Here is a 17,631-nt window from a genome sequence, read left to right as displayed (position 1 = left end):
TTAGGGTCTCATTTAAGTCCCTTATATCTTTGTTTAATTTGTTTAGAGGATCTGTCCAGTTCTGTAAGAAGAGTGTTAAAGTCCCCTGTTATTATGGTTTTGTAGGATATCATATTGCTCACACTGAGTAAGGTATGTTTCAAGAATCTGGGAGCATTTAAGTTGGGTGCATAAATATTTAGAATTGAAACATCTTCTTTTTGTATTTTTCCCTTGACTAATATAAAGTGACTATCTTTGTCTTTTTGACTTTAGTTGCTTTAAATCTACATGTATCTGAAAATAAGATTGCAACTCCTCTTTAATTCTGAATTCCGTTTGTCTGAAAAATTGTCTTCCAACCCTTAACTCAGAGTTTTAATTTGTCTTTTGAAGCCAGGTGTGTTTCTTGCAGACAGCAAATGAATGGGCTTGTGTTTTTTAATCCAGTCAGCCAATCTATACCTCTTCAGTGGGGAATTCAAGCCATTAACATTTATTGAGATAATTGATAAGTGCAGTAGTATTCTATTCATCTTATTTTGTGAGAGTCCATTGCTTAGTTTTATCTTTTGCATCATTGTGGAGGTTAGGTTCTGTCCTTTAATTTCTGAGTTCCTACTTTGCTGCTGATCCATTATGATGGTCAGTGTACAGAAAAGGTTGAAGTATTTCCTATAGAGCTGGTCTTGTGGCGAATTTCCTCAATGTTTATATATCAGTAAATGATATGATTTCTCTGTCAATTTTAAAGCTTAGCTTAGCAGGACATAGAATTCTGGGCTGGAAATTGTTCTTTTTTAAGTAGATTAATGATAGATGACCATTATCTTCTTGCTTGAAAAATTTCATTAGAGAAGTCTGCAGTCACTCTGATGGATTTGCCCCTGTAGGTCAACTAGTGCTTACTTCTGGTAGCTTAAAGAATCTTTTCTTTTGTCTTGACGTTGGGCAGGTTCATCACAATGTGTTTTAGAGAAGCTTGGTTAGAGTTGAGGCAACCTGGAGTCCCATATCCCTCTGAAAAAAGTGTGTCAGAATCTTTCATGATATTTTGGAAATTTTCTTTTATAATATTCTCTAGTATGGTTTCCATTCCCCTGGGGCATTCTTCTTCCCCTTCTGGGATACCTATAACTCGTATGTTTGAATGCTTCATAAAGTCCCATAATTCTGTCAGTGAACGTTCTGCTTTCTCTCTCTTCTTTTCTGCCTCTTTAACTACCTGAGTTATCTCAAGAGCTTTGTCCTCTACTTCTGAGATTGCTTCCTTTTGCATGGTCTAATCTGTTGTTGATACTCTCTATTGCATTTTTAAGTTCCCTAATTGACTGCTTCAGTTCCTTCAGCTCTGCTATATCCTTTCTATATTCTTCATATCATTCATCTCTTATTTGATTCTGTTTTTGGATTTCCTTTTGGTTATTTTCTACTTTATCAGCAGTTTCCTTCATTGTTTCCATCATTTCCTTCATTGTTTTCATCATCTGCATTCTTCCCTTTCTGTCATTTCTAACATTTCTTTATAGGTGGAATCCTCTGCAGTAGCTACCTCATGGTCTCTTGGGGGTGGGGGGGGGCTGCTCTGGACTGGTTTTTCATGTTACCAGGATTTTTCTGCTGATTCTTCCTCATGAGTGTTATCTTTTATCTGTTTTCCTTGCCCTAATTTTTCTTTCACTTCCTCTTGCTCTTTAAGTTGCCTCTGGACTAGGGTTTTGATGAGTCCTTTTGGTACAGGACCAAAAAGATGAGAAGACTGAAGAGCAAGAGGGGGAAAAAAGAAAAAAAAAAAAGAAGAAAAAAGAGAAAGGAGAGGGGGTGCATAAAAGGGAATATTGACAAAAAGAAGAGGGGCACAGAAAGGAGATAGGAGCAACATAGGTGTATAGTAGGGCACTTTGACCCACCCTTAAAAATCCCCAACCTCTCGGGGTACAGGGTTGGGTGGTTCCCTTGACGTCCTCTTTGCTAGCCTATTTGGACACAGTATCCTACCTCCACCAAGTAGACAGAAAAGAAAAAAATGCTATAAATCAAACCAAAACAAGCAAACAGAAAACTTTACAGGATAAAATTGGGGGAAAAACCAAATAATAGGGGTAGAAACTCTAGCAAAAATGAAGTTCTAATTGTTAAAGAAGGCAACAATGGAAAATTATATTTAAACTAGAATAATGAAGAAAGAAAAGAAAGAAAAATCTAGAGAGAATTGAAATTAAAAAAGAAAAGCAGTATATATATTGTTGAATATTGTCTGAGCAACAGGTGATCTTCTTGGGTATGAGATGTTAATCACAATGCTGACATGGCTATACGAGATGGGGACTGGAGGCCTCTGCTGATTTCTCAAACCAAGGCTGTAAGGTGTCTCAGTCCCCGCCTTTAGGCTGGTCAGTCACTAGATTACTCACCCAAGGTCTCCCACCTGATCCTTGCTGTGAGACCCTGAGGGTGGAGCTTGCTGGGGCAGTTCTCCGACAATGGCTCTGTGCGGCCCATAGCAGAACACTATTAGCTCTGTCAAGCTCAGCAGCTCAGCCTGGGGCCCTAGACAATGCTTAAAGTCCTCTGCACTCTTGCCCAAGTTTTCCCTGAGTACCAAGTCCAAAAAAACACAAAACAGCTCACAGGTAAGGCCTTTCCAGTTTGCATCTCACTGCTGCTGTACTTATAGCTGCCTGTGGGATTAGAAGGAATGAACACACGCAACCACTTGCCAGTTCTCCACTACTTTTGTCCTCCTCAGGGGGTCCAGAATTCTCTCACTGACTTCCTGTGTCCCCAAAGGGATGTTTCTGGGCAGATCCCACCAGCCAGAAATGCCTGGAGTCTTCTCTCCCCAGTCTCACCATGCCCAGTTGCAAGGGAGCTGTTACTCAGCCATCTTGCTCCTCCTCTACATTATAACACTTCTTCACTTGGATGTCTCTCAAGTAATCCTAACCTTCAAGACACCCCAAAATGAACTCTTCATTCACCCCACTCACTGAACCTACTTCTTCTGTAGGTTCAACACCACTATCCACACACTTCTTCAGCATTCAGTCTTAAGCTTTTACTTCTTTTCATTTTATCCATGCTAGGGGTTTTAATTAATGTCTATCTAGATAACTCCCAAATTTACATTTTCAGTTCATATCTCTCTCCTCTAAACTCCTGACAAGCAAACACAAATGAAAGCTATTTGAAAGCTTCTTTTAGGTCTAACAAAGCCATCTCAAGTCCTCAAGTTAATAGGCAGAGAATTCAAACTCATGCTGTCCCAACTACTCTTCCTCTTGTCAAACTAAAAGCAACAAACTCACTCTTCCAATGCTAGCTATTCCAGTGAAGGGCAAGATAACACACCGAGGTGTGCAAGTCTGAAATCAGGGAGTCATCTTTGATACTTCTCATTCCCCTCGCTCCCCATATCTAACTCATCCTCAAGTCCTATGAATTTTACCTCTCAAATATTGCCCATCTGTCCACTTCTTTCCATCTCCACTGTGGTCCCCGCCTCCCTCTCAGTCTCATTCCACTCTGTTCTCCCCTTCTCTGGGCTCCAGCCACACTGGTCTTCTTTTGTTCCCTGACCACAAAATGTTTCTTCCTGTCACAGGGCTACTGCATGGCTATTCCACTGGCTGGCCATTTGCACCCAAAAGCCTCTGACATAGTTTTCTCGAGAAATTTCTCCTTGATTTCCTGGCTAACCTGTCATAAATGGTGTTACTTTCCGTAAGGGCACTTAACTCAGTTTTGTTTTTGTTTTTTTGAGACAAAGACTTGCTCTGTTGCCTCAGTTGGAGTGCAATGTCACAATCATAGCTCACTGCAGCTTTGAACTCCCAGGCTCAAATGCTCCTCCTAGCTTAGCCTTCAGAGTACACGGGACTATAGGCACAAGCTACTATGCTTGGCTAAGCTGAATTTTCTGTAGAGACAGTCTTGCTATATTACTCAGGCTAGCCTCAAGCAATCTGCCCTAGCCTCCGAAAGTACTAGGGTTCCATGCATGAGCCACCATGCCTGGATTTAACTCAGTTTTAAAGCAAGTATTAGTTTAATTATTTGAATTAATTCTATTAGTTTTTTGCCCATTTCCTTCACTGGACTATAGAATTCATGAAAATGATACCATGCCTGGTTTGACTCACTACTGTATACCCAGCAAAATGCCTGGTATATGGCAAATACTCAATAAATATTTGGCAAATGCATGAATGAATATAAATGATAAGTGAAATGAGCCAGTTACAAATTGCTATTACCCTTGATAATTTCTTCCTCAACAAACTGTAAATTTTTTGAGCACAGTGACTGCATCTCTCTTGTTTTCCACTTTATCCTCAATATCTAGGGCCTACAACTCCAAAAATATATGCTGAATGAAGGAATGAAAAAGGATATAAGATTTTGACCTTAAATAAGATGTGAAGATGTGAAGAATGAGAAAGGCATTTCTGACTAACAAAACAGCAAAAGTAGACACGGCAGTGATGTAAAAAATCTGCCAGTTGCACGGCGTGATGGCTGAGATGCATGGGAGCACAGCTGGGAGTCAGAACGGGAGGGCCACTTCAGTTGCACTGTTTAGGTAAGTGGTTCTCAATGATGACTCTCAGGAAAAGAAAGCAGAAGCAGCAACCTAGAAATGAGGGAAGAGTCCATACAGGTGGGCATGTAGATAGTAAAGAAGGGAACTATAAAAAACATAAAAAGGAATTCGAATAGCAAGGCTGTTTGTAAACATATAGCATAAGGTCGAACATTCCTAAATACTGTCGTAAGTCCACAGGGCATCACAGTAACACAGCATAGTACAATTACATGAGTCATTAATAAAGGACTCAATAATGCTACTATTGTTGAACTACTACGAGTGTTGGTTGTAATAGTAGTTGGCTATAGTTAGCATTTAGCAGGAGTAGAAATGAACATTTACTGAGCATTTACCATGTGTGTTCTCATTTTGTTTTCATAACTACCCTATTAGATAGTTTTTCCCTCATTTTACACATGAGAAGACCATATTACATAGGGCTTATGTAATTCATTCAAAATGACCCTGCTAGGAAGTGTTAATACCAGAATTAAAATGCAGACTATATGGCTGTGGATCCCATACCTTTTTTCTTAAAGGCAAGCTTGAAACAAAGTTTATTGAGAAAGAGAAAAGTAGGTTAACAGAATAAGACCAACAATAAGATACAGAGTAAGATACGTTCACTACAGACAATGAAAGAGCCCCCATTGTCACACAAAGACAAGACCCAGATCCCACACTTTTAAACACTATGCTATACTCTTATGATAAAGAAGGCAGGGAAAGATGCTGACACATTTTAGAGAGCTTCTGGGAAAAATAATTAAAAGTTTGGTGATTATTGAGATAAACCCTCAATTATTTGCAATACCCACCAACTTTCCTCAAGGACTCTAGATAGCTGAGGTCATATCAGAATGAAGCAAATTCACAGTGATCCTATCACATGGCTACACCATGTCTTCATACACACTACACTGTCCAATGTGGTAGTCATAAGCTACATGTGGCAACATTTTGAAATGTTGCTAATCTGAATTGAGAGGTGCTATAAATAGCAGATAACATTAGACAATAAAGACTTACAATGAATTTAAGCCATTACGTATCTCAATAATATTTTACACTGACTATGAATTGAAACAGTATTTTGGATACACTAAATACATGATGAAAATCAATTTCACCTTTTAAAATGTTTTTGAAGGCAAACTCATAGCTATTAAATTTTCACCCCTTCTAAGAAATTGTTTTTGACCACAGAACTTGAAAAGTGGCTCCCACTAATGCTTAGAAAAGCCAACATGGAGTAATCAAGATTATGTTTCCATGTTTAGAAGAAAAAAAATTTCTGCCCCCACAAAGGGAAAAGTACTATTTTGTAATTTCTAGTACAGCTACTTTCATTTTTTAACATTTAGCAAATACCAATCCAGCTTAATTCTGGCTTGGTCCCAGCCTTAAAAACAGAACTTAGAGGAGCACAATACTTTTAAAATTTTTTAAATGTGATTACTAGAAAATAAAAAACTACAAATGTGCCCCATACTTGTAGCTTGCATTATATTTCTTTTGGACAGCACTGTTTCTGCTCACTAAGCATCACAATAATCTCCAAGGCATATTATTCCGGCTTCTGGACTACAGTCAAACTCTTTAGGCTTTAGTAGCTCCCCTATCAGTAGCCTGGTAAGCAGCAATAGTAGATAAAAGGAGGTTAAATGCCTAAAGGACAACTGAAAGGGAGAAGGCAAAGGATGGCCATTCTAGTGCAAGAGTCTTAACATCAGATTAGAGTTTCAGCATAAAAATTGGGAATAGTCAAAAGTACCCCTGAAAATCACTTAAGTTACCTATTCAGTAAAATAACTGTGGTTTTGCATAAATAGCAGGTGTAGACAGCCTATCTCAAGGTCATGACAGGGTAAAACCTCGTTCAATTTTATTTTTCAATCTTTCGCAAACCAGTGTTACTCAAATGATACTGTTTTACTCTTAAATCTGATGACAAAATATAAATTAAGGATTTTTTTTTTTTTTTTTTTGTAGAGACGGAGTCTCACTTTACAGCCCTCCGTAGAGTGCCATGACGTCACAGGACTCACAGCAACCTCTAGCTCTTCAGCTTACGCGAATCTCTTGCCTCAGCCTCCTGAGCAGCTGGGACTACAGGCGCCCGCCACAAGGCCGGGCTATTTTTTGGTTGCAGTTTGGCCGGGGCTGGGCTTGAACCCGCCACCCTCGGTATATGGGACCGGTGCCTTACTCACTGAGCCACAGGCGCCGCCCAGGACTGTTTTTTAAAAGCATATAGTTTAGGAAAAACCCCACAGAGATACAGTCAACTAGTCTTTGACAAAGGAATGAAAATAATTTAATGGAGAAAAATAGTCTTCAATAAACAGTGCTGGAACAACTGGATATACATGTTCCAAGAACATGGAATCTAGACATAGACCTTACACCTTCACAAAATATTAGCTCAAAATGGGTCACAGACCTAAATGTGAAACACAAAGTTATAAAACCTCTACAAGATAACAGAGGAAAAGTTCTAGGTGACCTTGGATTTGATGATGACTTTTTAGATACAACTCCAAAAGCACAATCCATGAAAGGAAAAAAAAAATGATAAGCTGAAGTTCACTGACATTTAAAACTTCTTTTTAACCAGCCTGAGCTACAGCAAGACCCTGTCCCTAAAAATAGCCAGGCACTGTGGTGGGCGCCTATAGTTCCAGGTATACGGGAGGCTGAGGTTAGAGAATCGCTTGAGCCCAAGAGTTGGAGGTTACTATGAGCTATGACACCACAGCACTCTATTGAGGGTGACAAAGTGAGACTCCATCTCAAAGAAAAAAACAAAAACCAAAAAAACCCAACTTCTTTTTAGGGTAAAAAACCATTTTACATAATACAACCATTAAGACTGCATAATATGAAGAATGAACCTTAGTGTAAACTACTGACTTGAGTTAGCAATATGTGTTAACACTGGTTCATCAGTTTTAACAAATGCAGCATACTAATTCATTAGTAACAGGAGAAGTGGTGGGTGGGAAGGATATATATGGGACTACTCTGCTTTCTGTGTAATTTTTCTACAAACCCAAAACTACTATCAAAAAAATAAAGTCTATTAAAAATTTTTAAAGACCAGCCTGAGCAAGAGAGAGACCCCATCTCTATAAAAAACGGAAAAAACTAGCCAGGTATGGTGGCACACCTGTTGTCCCAGCTACTCTGGTGGCTGAGGCGAGAAGATCGCTTGAGCCCAGAAGTTGGAGGTTGTAGTGAGCTATGATTACACCACTGCACTCTAACTGGGTTGACAGAGCAAGACTCTGTCACCAAAAAAAAGAGATGCATAAAAAACAAAGCTTAAAATGAGTCGACTAACATGAAACAACATGTATCAATTGCTATGATAAATTAGAGAGATGAACTTTCTATGAAAAGACAGTGATTTAGATTGGGTCAAAAATCCATTACCACCACCCCCCACCCCTCACCAATTCCAAACCTCACAAATTACTGAACATACCTAAAAGGAAGGGGCAAAAGTAAAAGGCTGAACAAAGAGCAAAGATGAGCAGGAAAAGAAAAAAAAAAAATCAAAGCTCATATTGCTGGGATAAAGCAAAGAAAAAAGCAAGACATGATCATAAATACAACAAGTAGGATTGGTTTATATTGAAATACAATTCACAATAAGATATGAAATGCATGAATCTTTATGTGCACTGAAATAAAGTGGAAACTTGAAATCTCAGAAGTTAATAGAAACACACAAGAAAATGGAAACTTTAATCCATTTCTCTTAATCATCCATAGTCAAAAAATATAATAGTAATATGCAATTAAGGATGTTGATTTAATAAGTATACATTAAAGTCTATAACCTACAGTGAATAATTTTTTTCCAGAACCCATGCAATATTTACAAAAAAAATTTTAGTGTAGTAAGCTCCTGAAATATAAATGAATCTCTTAAGCAGAAATTTTGTAAGTTATATTTTCTGATCAGAATTCAATGAACATGAATAACAATCTTAGTTTTAAAATTCAACCATTTAGAGATTAAAATTCTTTCAATAATGTAATAGTTTCTTTCAAATGTTTTTCCCTAAAATCAGTACATCAAAATAAGCAGGAAATCAGCCTAAATACCATATTTGAATCTTGCTCAAGAGTTAACAGGCATTAAGAGTAAAGGAGGTCAAGAATCCCTGCCTAATTCTCTTTTCCTTCCCTGAGGCCAAAGTCTACTACTATAGACAGTTTTCAAGGCACAGAAACAAGAGAACAATACTCTCCAGTAAATCGTTTTCTGGATAATCAGTCTGAAACTAGCGAACACTCTCAATAGATCTAGCAATTTGGCCTCTGTCAAAGAAGGGCTCTTCCATGAGGCCAACCCACTAGAAAAGATCAAATAAAAATTTATTTCAACACTTAAGTATAAATAGGCTAATAGAAATAGGGCCATCAGGAGGAGATCCCAGGAATTTACTTTACAGATTATATTACACCTTACAGAACTGAGAAATCCAATGTCACGTGAGAACTGTAATTATGTAACAGTCAGACTTCTTATTATCTTGGTGGATTATTCCTTTTCATTATGTAGTTTACCAAAATATCCCTACTGACATGTTTTTGCCTTAAATTCTTCATTCGACTTGGTTCCAAACATTCCTCTCAATCCCCATTCCCTTTGGCCAAGTGAAGTTGAAAATTCTGGTGAAAGGGTAAGGAGAACGTAGGCCGGCCGCCTGACAGCTTTTAGACCAGGAAGGAACCCTAAACCGAGGGAGTAACTTTTAACTTCTCCGTGCCATTTAGTTTATATCTGGCGAACAGCAGAATGCTAAAAATTTGTTTAAATATAATTTCATAAGTTGTCAATATATCTTTAAATAGGTGAATTTTGTTTGCATTTACTGAGATTAAAGATGTGTTTGGACAAGTCTACATTTTATTTTGTGTTATGTTTCTTGCCTCTTTTCTCTGCTTTTTATTCTTCTTCCTTACCTCTGTTGAACTGATAAACTTTTTATTGCTTATTTTCCCGTTTAGAAAACTACAGATTTTTCTTATGTTTAAGAGTAAATATTTTAAAAATCTTAAATTTTTAATAAAATATTTGTCTAGGCTAGCCGTGAGGTGCCTCACACCTGTAATCTTAGCACTTTGGGAGGCCGAGGCAGATGGATCACCCGAGAGGTTTGAGACCAGCCTGAGCAAGAGTGAAACCCCGTCTCTAAAAAAATAGCCAGGCATTGTAGCAGGTGCATGTAATCCCACCTACCTGAGAGGCTGAGGCAAGAGGATCACTTGAACCTAAGAGTTTTTGAGGTTGCTATGAACTATGATGCCACAACACTCTACCAAGGGCAACAAAGTGAGACTCTGTCTCAATAAAATAAAATAAAATATCTAAAAATTTTCTTAAATTTGTCTTATTATTCATATATCTAGAGTTATTTAGTTCTACATTCTTAATCTGGGCACAAGCTTAAGTTTACTTTAGTTAACCCACTGAACTTTTCCCTCCCACCTTCCAGGGTACAGTTGTCTAAAATTTCAGGATCATGTTTTAAAACACACACAAAAATTATTTTTTAAGTTTTATTTTGCAGTCAGTGGTTGACTGATTTAGCAACAGATTTTATGGATTTCTTCATTCATCACTAGCTCTTGCAACAAATTCCTTCCCTCAGTGCCCAGCTTTTCTCTTACTAAAGTATTCTGGGAAAAGGTTCTTTAAACCAATAGCTATAACAACGTGTAGTTTGTAGGGTCCTCTAAATTTTATTTTTCATAATACTAAAACGCTATTTTTCTGGCTTTCCTGACAGATTGGTGGTAATATCAAAAGATGTGAATTTTTGACACTGTATAATGAAATGTGACATTTGAAAGGTTTTCTAAGTGATTGATATGTGCTACAAAATTATGCACGGGTAAACGGTCCATTCAAAGTGTAAACTAGACCAACAGATTTAATGGAACAGAATATGAAAAGTTCACTGACTTCCTATTATAACTGTGAAGTCAAAATTTCTTCATATGCTTCAACCAAAGAAACACATTAAATATTGAGCAGATGTAAGAATTCTGCTATCTTCTAGTAAGTCTAACATTAAAGAAATTTACAAAAATATAAAATAATGCCACTTTTCTCAGTGAATGCCTTTGTCTTAGAAAATATATTTTAATAAAAATTTGTTAGCATATAACATATTTATTGCTTATTTTAAAACCAAAAAATATTTTAAACTTTCCTTAGTAGTAATTTCTACTATGGTAAATCTTAATAGGTATAACTGACATAAACAAAAAGTATTTGGGATTCTAAATAATTTTTAAGAGTATAAACCAGGGGTCCTCAAACTTTTTAAACAGGGGGCCAGTTCACCGTCCCTCAGACCGTTGGAGGGCCAGACTATAGTTTAAAAAAAAGAACTGTAAACAAATTCCTATGCACACTGCACATATCTTATTTTGAAGTAAAAAAACAAAATGGGAACAAACACAATCACACCGCCGCCTATGACCCGCGGGTCGTAGTTTGAGGAGCCCTGGTGTAAATGGACCCACGAGGCCAGAAAGTTTCATAACCAACTACTTTAAATGAAAGAACATGCAAGAGAAAAATCTCATGGTTTTGTGATTTTATTCAAATGCCTTGAATAATGATCATAAATTGGGATTTGTAGCAATTTTTCCTCAGCACCTTGAAGTTATACCAGTGTCTTCTGGCAACTACTGTTGCTACTCAAGAGTCTGCTGTTAGTCCAGCTGTAGTTTCTTTACAGGGAATAAATACTATGCCATCTCTATGATAACCTTTACAACCTTTTTTTCCTCTATATCCTGATGTTGTCCAATTTTACTACAATATATATAGGTATGAATTAAATTTTTTTCTGCTGTTTGGCACATTAAAAAGTACATTTTTTATTAAAACTAATTTTTTAAACCTTTATTTTTGAAATGATTATTAGACTCTCAGGAAGATGGGAAGACAGCACTAGAGCCCCCTGAATCCTGCATTCAGATTTTCCCAACGGTGACATTGCCTAATTGTCCAGTATCAAAACCAGGGAAACTGATACTCGTACAATACTGTTAACAAGACTACAGACCTTATTCAGTTTTTACCAGTTTTCACATGTATTCGTCTGTATAGTTCTACATGTTGCTTACACGGATAGATTTGTGTGATCATCACCAGGATACAAAATTGTTCTACCATGACAGTGCAGCACTTTTTTAGTTGCACTCTCTCTCTAACACTGTCCTTGTCCCCTGGCAACTACTTAACTGTTTTCCATCTCTATACTTTTGCCATTTTTAGGATGTTACATAAACGAAATTGTATGGTATAACACTTTTTAAGATTGTGTCACTTTTTCATTAAGTGAACCTTCCAAGTCATTTCATGTATCAATAGCTTATTCCTTTTTATTGTCAAGTTGTATTACCTCATACGGATGTCAAGGACATATAGGTTGTTTCCAATTTTAAGTTTACAAACAAAGCTGCTATGAACATTTGTATACAGGTTTTTGTTGTGAATATTAATTTTCACTCTGGAATAAATGTCCAAGAGGGCAATTATTAGGTTGTACGGTAAGTGCATGTTTAACTTTCTAAGAAACTGCCAAACTATTATCCAAAATGACTCTACCATTTTATATCAACAGAAATGACACATGACCTGGTTATTCTACATCCTTGCCAGCAAATCGCTGTCATCACTATTTTTTATTTTAGCATGTAGTTTTAATTTGCATTTTCCTAATGGTTAATGGTGCTGAACATCTTTTCACATGTTCATCTGCCATCTGTATATTCTCTTTGGTAAAATGTCTGTATGTGCCTTTGCCCATTTTCGGATTGATAATAATTTTTTACTGCTGAGTTTTCAGAGTTCTTCATGTATTCTATATAGTAAGTCTCTAATCAGATATATGACTTACAAATATTTTTCCTAGTCTGTACCTTGTCCTTTTATCCTCTTAATAAGGTCTTTTGCAAAACAAATGTTTTTAATTTTATTGAAGTCCAATTTATCCATTTTTCCTAATATAGATCATGTTTGTAATAGATCACGTTTGTAGTGTCATAAGAATTATTCATCCCAGGGCTGGGCACGGTGGCTCATGCCTGTAATCCTAGCACTCTAAGAGGCTGATTGCCTGAGCTTACAAGTTCAAGATCAGCCGGAGCTAGAGTGAGATCCCACCTCTAAAAATAGCTGGGTGTTGTGTCTCAGCTACATGGGAGGCTGAGGTTAGAGAATCGCTTAAAATCCAAGAGCTTGAGGTTGCTGAGAGCTATGACGCCACCGCACTCTATCGAGGGCAACAAAGTGAGATTCTGTCTCAAAAAAAAAAAAAAAAAAAAAAAAAAAAAGAAAAGAAAAAAATTCTTTATCCAGCTCTAGGTCTTCAGGACTTTCTCCCTCTGTTTTTTTTTTTTTTTTTTTTTTTAGAGTGTTGTAATTTTACATTTTACATTTAAGTTGTTATTTGTTTTTAACTAATGCAAAGTGTGAGGTTTAGGCTAAAATTAATTTTTTTTAGCTTATTGAACTTCAATTGCTCCAATATTATTTGTTGAAAAGTCTCTCCTGCTTTCATCTAATTTGTATGTGCTTTTAACATGATGACTCATTCATATCTGTCTTCAATTCTGGGAAATTCTCTGGCATTATCTCTTTAAATATTGCCTCTCTGCTCTGCTCTTCATTCTCCACTTCCCACGTGGGAGACTTTCAATCTTTCCTCTGTGTCTCTTTACTTACTTATCTTTAATTCTTTGTAACTCTAAATTTCTTTGTGCTACATCCTGGGTTGAATTCATCAGTATCAACAATCTTTCAATTCATTCTCTCCTGAACTATGTCCAGTCTAGAGTTTAGACCATATATATATATTTTAACTTTAATAACTGTATTTTACATTTCAAGTATGGTACTTTACTAAATTCAAATCTGCCTGGTTTTGTTTCGTAATTTTTCCTAGAAGTTTACCATGAATATTCCTTCTTTCATCTCTTTAATGATTTTAAACATATTTATTTGAAATTTTTTCAGACTGCTTTACTATATTCCCTTCCTGAATTCATCTCCTACTTATTTTCTGTCTTTCTTGGTACTAGCAATCCTCATGCACTTTGGAATACTTGCTAGCTCTTCTTGCATGGGAACAGCTGCTGCTTCTCCTTCCTCTCCTCTCCACTCACCATCTAGTGCTTCTACTGCCATCATTCTCCACCCTCATCTGAACAGAGGCCTCCAGACCAGAAGCAGGTCTTACACTGACTGTGCAGGGTTTCTGTCCTTTGGTAATACTAGAGATAAAACACAGTCATGCCATGGCCAGGTTCTCATTGCACTGCTCTCCCTGTCACCTCAGAAACACAACTTTTACTTTAAACAACCCACAAACCCAGGCAGTTCTGTTCCGCTTCTTTTCATGTATGACAGTCTCACCCTAGCTCCTAGGTTCCAACAGTAAGTCTTCCTTTGGTCCCAGCCCAGGCATGAAATTCATTTGATCCCATGCCCTTTGATGTCTTTGACACCACAAAATACTTAGAAAATAACAGTATTTGTACAGTACACAGGTGTATGGAAGAGACTGTTTCTCTACCCCAGAATGACTGGCTTTGACCATCCAGGCCTTGACTAGCTTCCCTGAAGCCTGAGGAAAATCAGTATTTCATATACTGGCAAACTCTTCCATAGAGTAATACCCTAAAACAATGATCTCCAATCACATTCCACCTGTTTCTAGTCCACTGGGATGTTTATTTTGTTATTAATGTATAAATACGCTAATACATCTCAATTACCATTACTATATATTTAGAGCAGAATGTAACTAGAATTTAAAGCATAAACTTAAAGGGCCACCATAAGCAGAAGCCCATGCTTTTCCCTCTGTTGAAAACACCCTCCTCTCAACCTCTCTGCAGTTTTTGCTCCTTTAGGTTTCAGTTTAGATGTCACTTGATCGAGGGAGTTTTCATTATTGCACTCTCATCCCAAAGTAGTGTTAGATTTTCTCATAGCACTTAATTTTATATGTAACTGTATGTATTGTTATTGCCTAATTATCTTAGACAGTAAGGTCCCTGATAGCAGAAACTGCCTTTTTCACTTCTGTATTTCCAGATCTAGCACAGTGCCTGCAATAAGTACAAATTCAATAAATATTTTAATGTTACGTATAACAGAGTTCCATGATAGAGAGTATAATGTAATAGTAAAGAGCTGGCACTCTGGATTCAGAGATTATTGGGTTTAAATAGCAATTCTACCACTTACTGTGTGATTTAAGAAAGTTAATTAGCCTAACTAGTTTCCTCGTCTGTAAAATGTTATAGTTCAACTCTCTGTTACTTACTAGCTGTGTAACAACCCTGAGCAAATTCCTATCTTGGTTTCATTGCCTGCACCAAACAATATTTTAAGAATTAAATCAGACAACATACGTAAAGTCACTAGTTGCGTGGCTCCTTTTCTTGTTTCCTTGTTCCTATTACACCCCATGCTGAAAAGGGACAACATCACAGCTCAGTCTTGAGCTCACTCACACCCCTTTTCTAAACCTAGGTAGTATCTTGGTGAAAAGGTTTTCTATTGCCACCAGAGCAATAAAGATTATCTTTATATCCACAACTTATCAGGCAAAGTGGAGGGTAAAGTCAATAAGAACTTGAAAGATAATCCTATGTGCGAATTTAAAGTACCTCAAGAAAAATAAAAACAACTGACAGTTGACTGGATCCTGACTCTGACATCTCTTACAGGTGTACCCTTCGACAAGTAACCTGAGTTTTCTCCTCTGCAGAATGAGGATCATAGCACTCACCTTACAGGGAGCTGGGAGAATCAAACGAAATACCAATTATGAAGTGCCCAGTCCAGTACCCAATTCACGGTAGGCATTCAACAAACATCAATTCCTTCCCATTACCTCTCACGCCCTTTTTATCAGCAGGGATCATAAAAGGGTTTGGAAATTGCTATAACCCATTTCCTCATGTCTGGATTCACAAACTTGTAAGTCTATTTTGCAAGCAGATTCTCTGAGGGAAGCCTGAGATACATAGGCCCAAGATCCGGTGTGTACCCTCAGCAGGATCAATGTGGAGGTGTGGCACCCAGCCAAGTGCTAAAAGTCTGACCCTGCCTAGAATACAGCTTGGTTGGCCTGGAGACCACCAGAAAGCATAGCAGCCAAAAAGAGAAAGAATTACTTGAGCTTCGGCTCCCGTCCTTCACTTGTATACTGCCAACAGATGAGCCCAATCAGGTCCTGCACCCTGGCGCTGGCCATTGTCACCACGGTCATTGGCAGCAGTCTGTCCTGGCTTGAGTGCAGGGGGAGGTAGACATCAATCTTCTTGGTTGCTGTTGTACCTACATGACCCTGTGGACAGAGCACATGCATGAAAGTAAAGCTCACAGCCATGGTCATACAGACCCTATGGGGCCATAACCACCGCTCTCCAGGCCTGTGGCAGCACAGCCCTTTTTCATCCTGTCTGCACAGACCAGCCATGAGCCTGAAATGGACCCAAAGTGAAACACTGTCTAGTTTCAAGGGTGTTTTTTTCCTTGACTTTTCATCTTCTAATGGATCCACCTCTGCCAGCAGGAGGGTAAATGAACCCAAGTGAGAAGAACAAGTAAGAGTGATAAGCAGAGCTGATGTTTGCTGTTAGGGGACGACGCTTTGCTACCAACTCAGTGTGACCTTGGAAGAGTCACCATCAGACCGTAGCACTAGTTGCTCTCCTTGGAAACTGACATACCACTTCTCGATACAGTAAGATAAGCTGCCCGGGAAGTTGCCATACTCTCTAGGGAAGCATTTAGGACCCAGCACTGGAAGCAAATGCTTGCCCTGCTCAGAGTCTATGGGGCTAATTCCATTTGCAATACATCTATTTACTTCAGTACGATGCAAATTCAAGGGCTTTGGTTTTCCAGTATTGCCCTAACCACCATCCCCACACTGCTCAATCCCTCCCACACACCTACCACTCCTCCCTCCTGAATCTTCCATTCTGCCCTCTAGGACTCTTGCACTAATCAGCAAACATACATAAATCCTCAAATACTTTTTAAAAGCAATTCCTCTGCCTCTTTAATGTATTTGGTTATTGAGGATACTGCTTCTTATGTTGTTTTCTTAGAGGACTGTTTTGTTTCTTTTTTAAAAACTTCCAAATCCTCAAAACCAGGAGGTGGAATAGGTATTCTTGCTCCCATTAATATTTCTGAATTATTATTTTTCCTTTCTTCCAAAAATCCCTGTTCTTCGGAGGCCCAAACCATCCAGCTACACACCCTCAGCCCTCCCTTTTTGCTTCTGTTATCCACCAACCTTCAGATCATCCCCCCACTCTTCCTTCACAGAAGCCCTGCACTCTTGGCTTGTACTCATCTCTCCTACCCACGTGACGTGCTCGCTGCACAGTACGAGAAAAGCGTCACAAACAACTTAAATTCAAATTAGAATATTTGATTGTCACTCACTCCTGCCTATCCAAAGTCACGTGACAGACACCCCCCCCAAGAGCCACCATCACTAAACCAGCCGCTTAACTCAATAATCTTGATTTTTTTTTGGTCTCCTTCCTACTGTCTATCCACTCCACTAATAAATTCTAATGTGTCTAGTCAAAAACATATTTCAATGGGGAAAGTACGGTCTTTTCCACAAATAATGCTGGGACAACAGGATAACCACATGCAAAATAATCAACTTGGACCCCTACCCATACCATATACAAATATTAATGCAAAATGAATTGCAGACCTAAATGTAATAGATAAAACTATAAAATTCTTAGACCGGAACAGGTGTAAATCTTCATGACTTTAGATTAGGCAATGTAACACCAAAAGCACAAGCAACAAGAAAAATAAACTGGACTTCATCATTAAAAACTTTTATGCATCAAAGGATACAATCAAGAAAGTGACAAGATAACCCACCTTACGGGAGAAAATATTTGCAAATTATATATCTGGTAAGGGTCTGCTATCCAGAATGTATTAAGAACTCAACAATAAAGACAACCCAATTAAAAAA

General features: G+C 37.9%; 1 protein-coding gene across 1 annotated transcript in view; it reads right to left on the bottom strand.

The window, feature by feature from the left end:
• Positions 1-17,631, bottom strand: part of MAPKAP1 (MAPK associated protein 1) — a 284,441-nt gene that overhangs the window by 144,629 nt on the left and 122,181 nt on the right. Inside the window, 1 exon segment of the mRNA XM_053562435.1 lies at positions 15,788-15,960. Coding sequence (XP_053418410.1) covers positions 15,788-15,960 — 173 coding nt within the window.

Source organism: Nycticebus coucang, chromosome 2 (genome assembly GCF_027406575.1).
Source record: "Nycticebus coucang isolate mNycCou1 chromosome 2, mNycCou1.pri, whole genome shotgun sequence".
Taxonomy (NCBI): domain Eukaryota; kingdom Metazoa; phylum Chordata; class Mammalia; order Primates; family Lorisidae; genus Nycticebus; species Nycticebus coucang.
The sequence above is the reverse complement of the archived record's forward strand: the minus strand, read 5'-3'. Positions and strand labels throughout refer to the sequence as shown.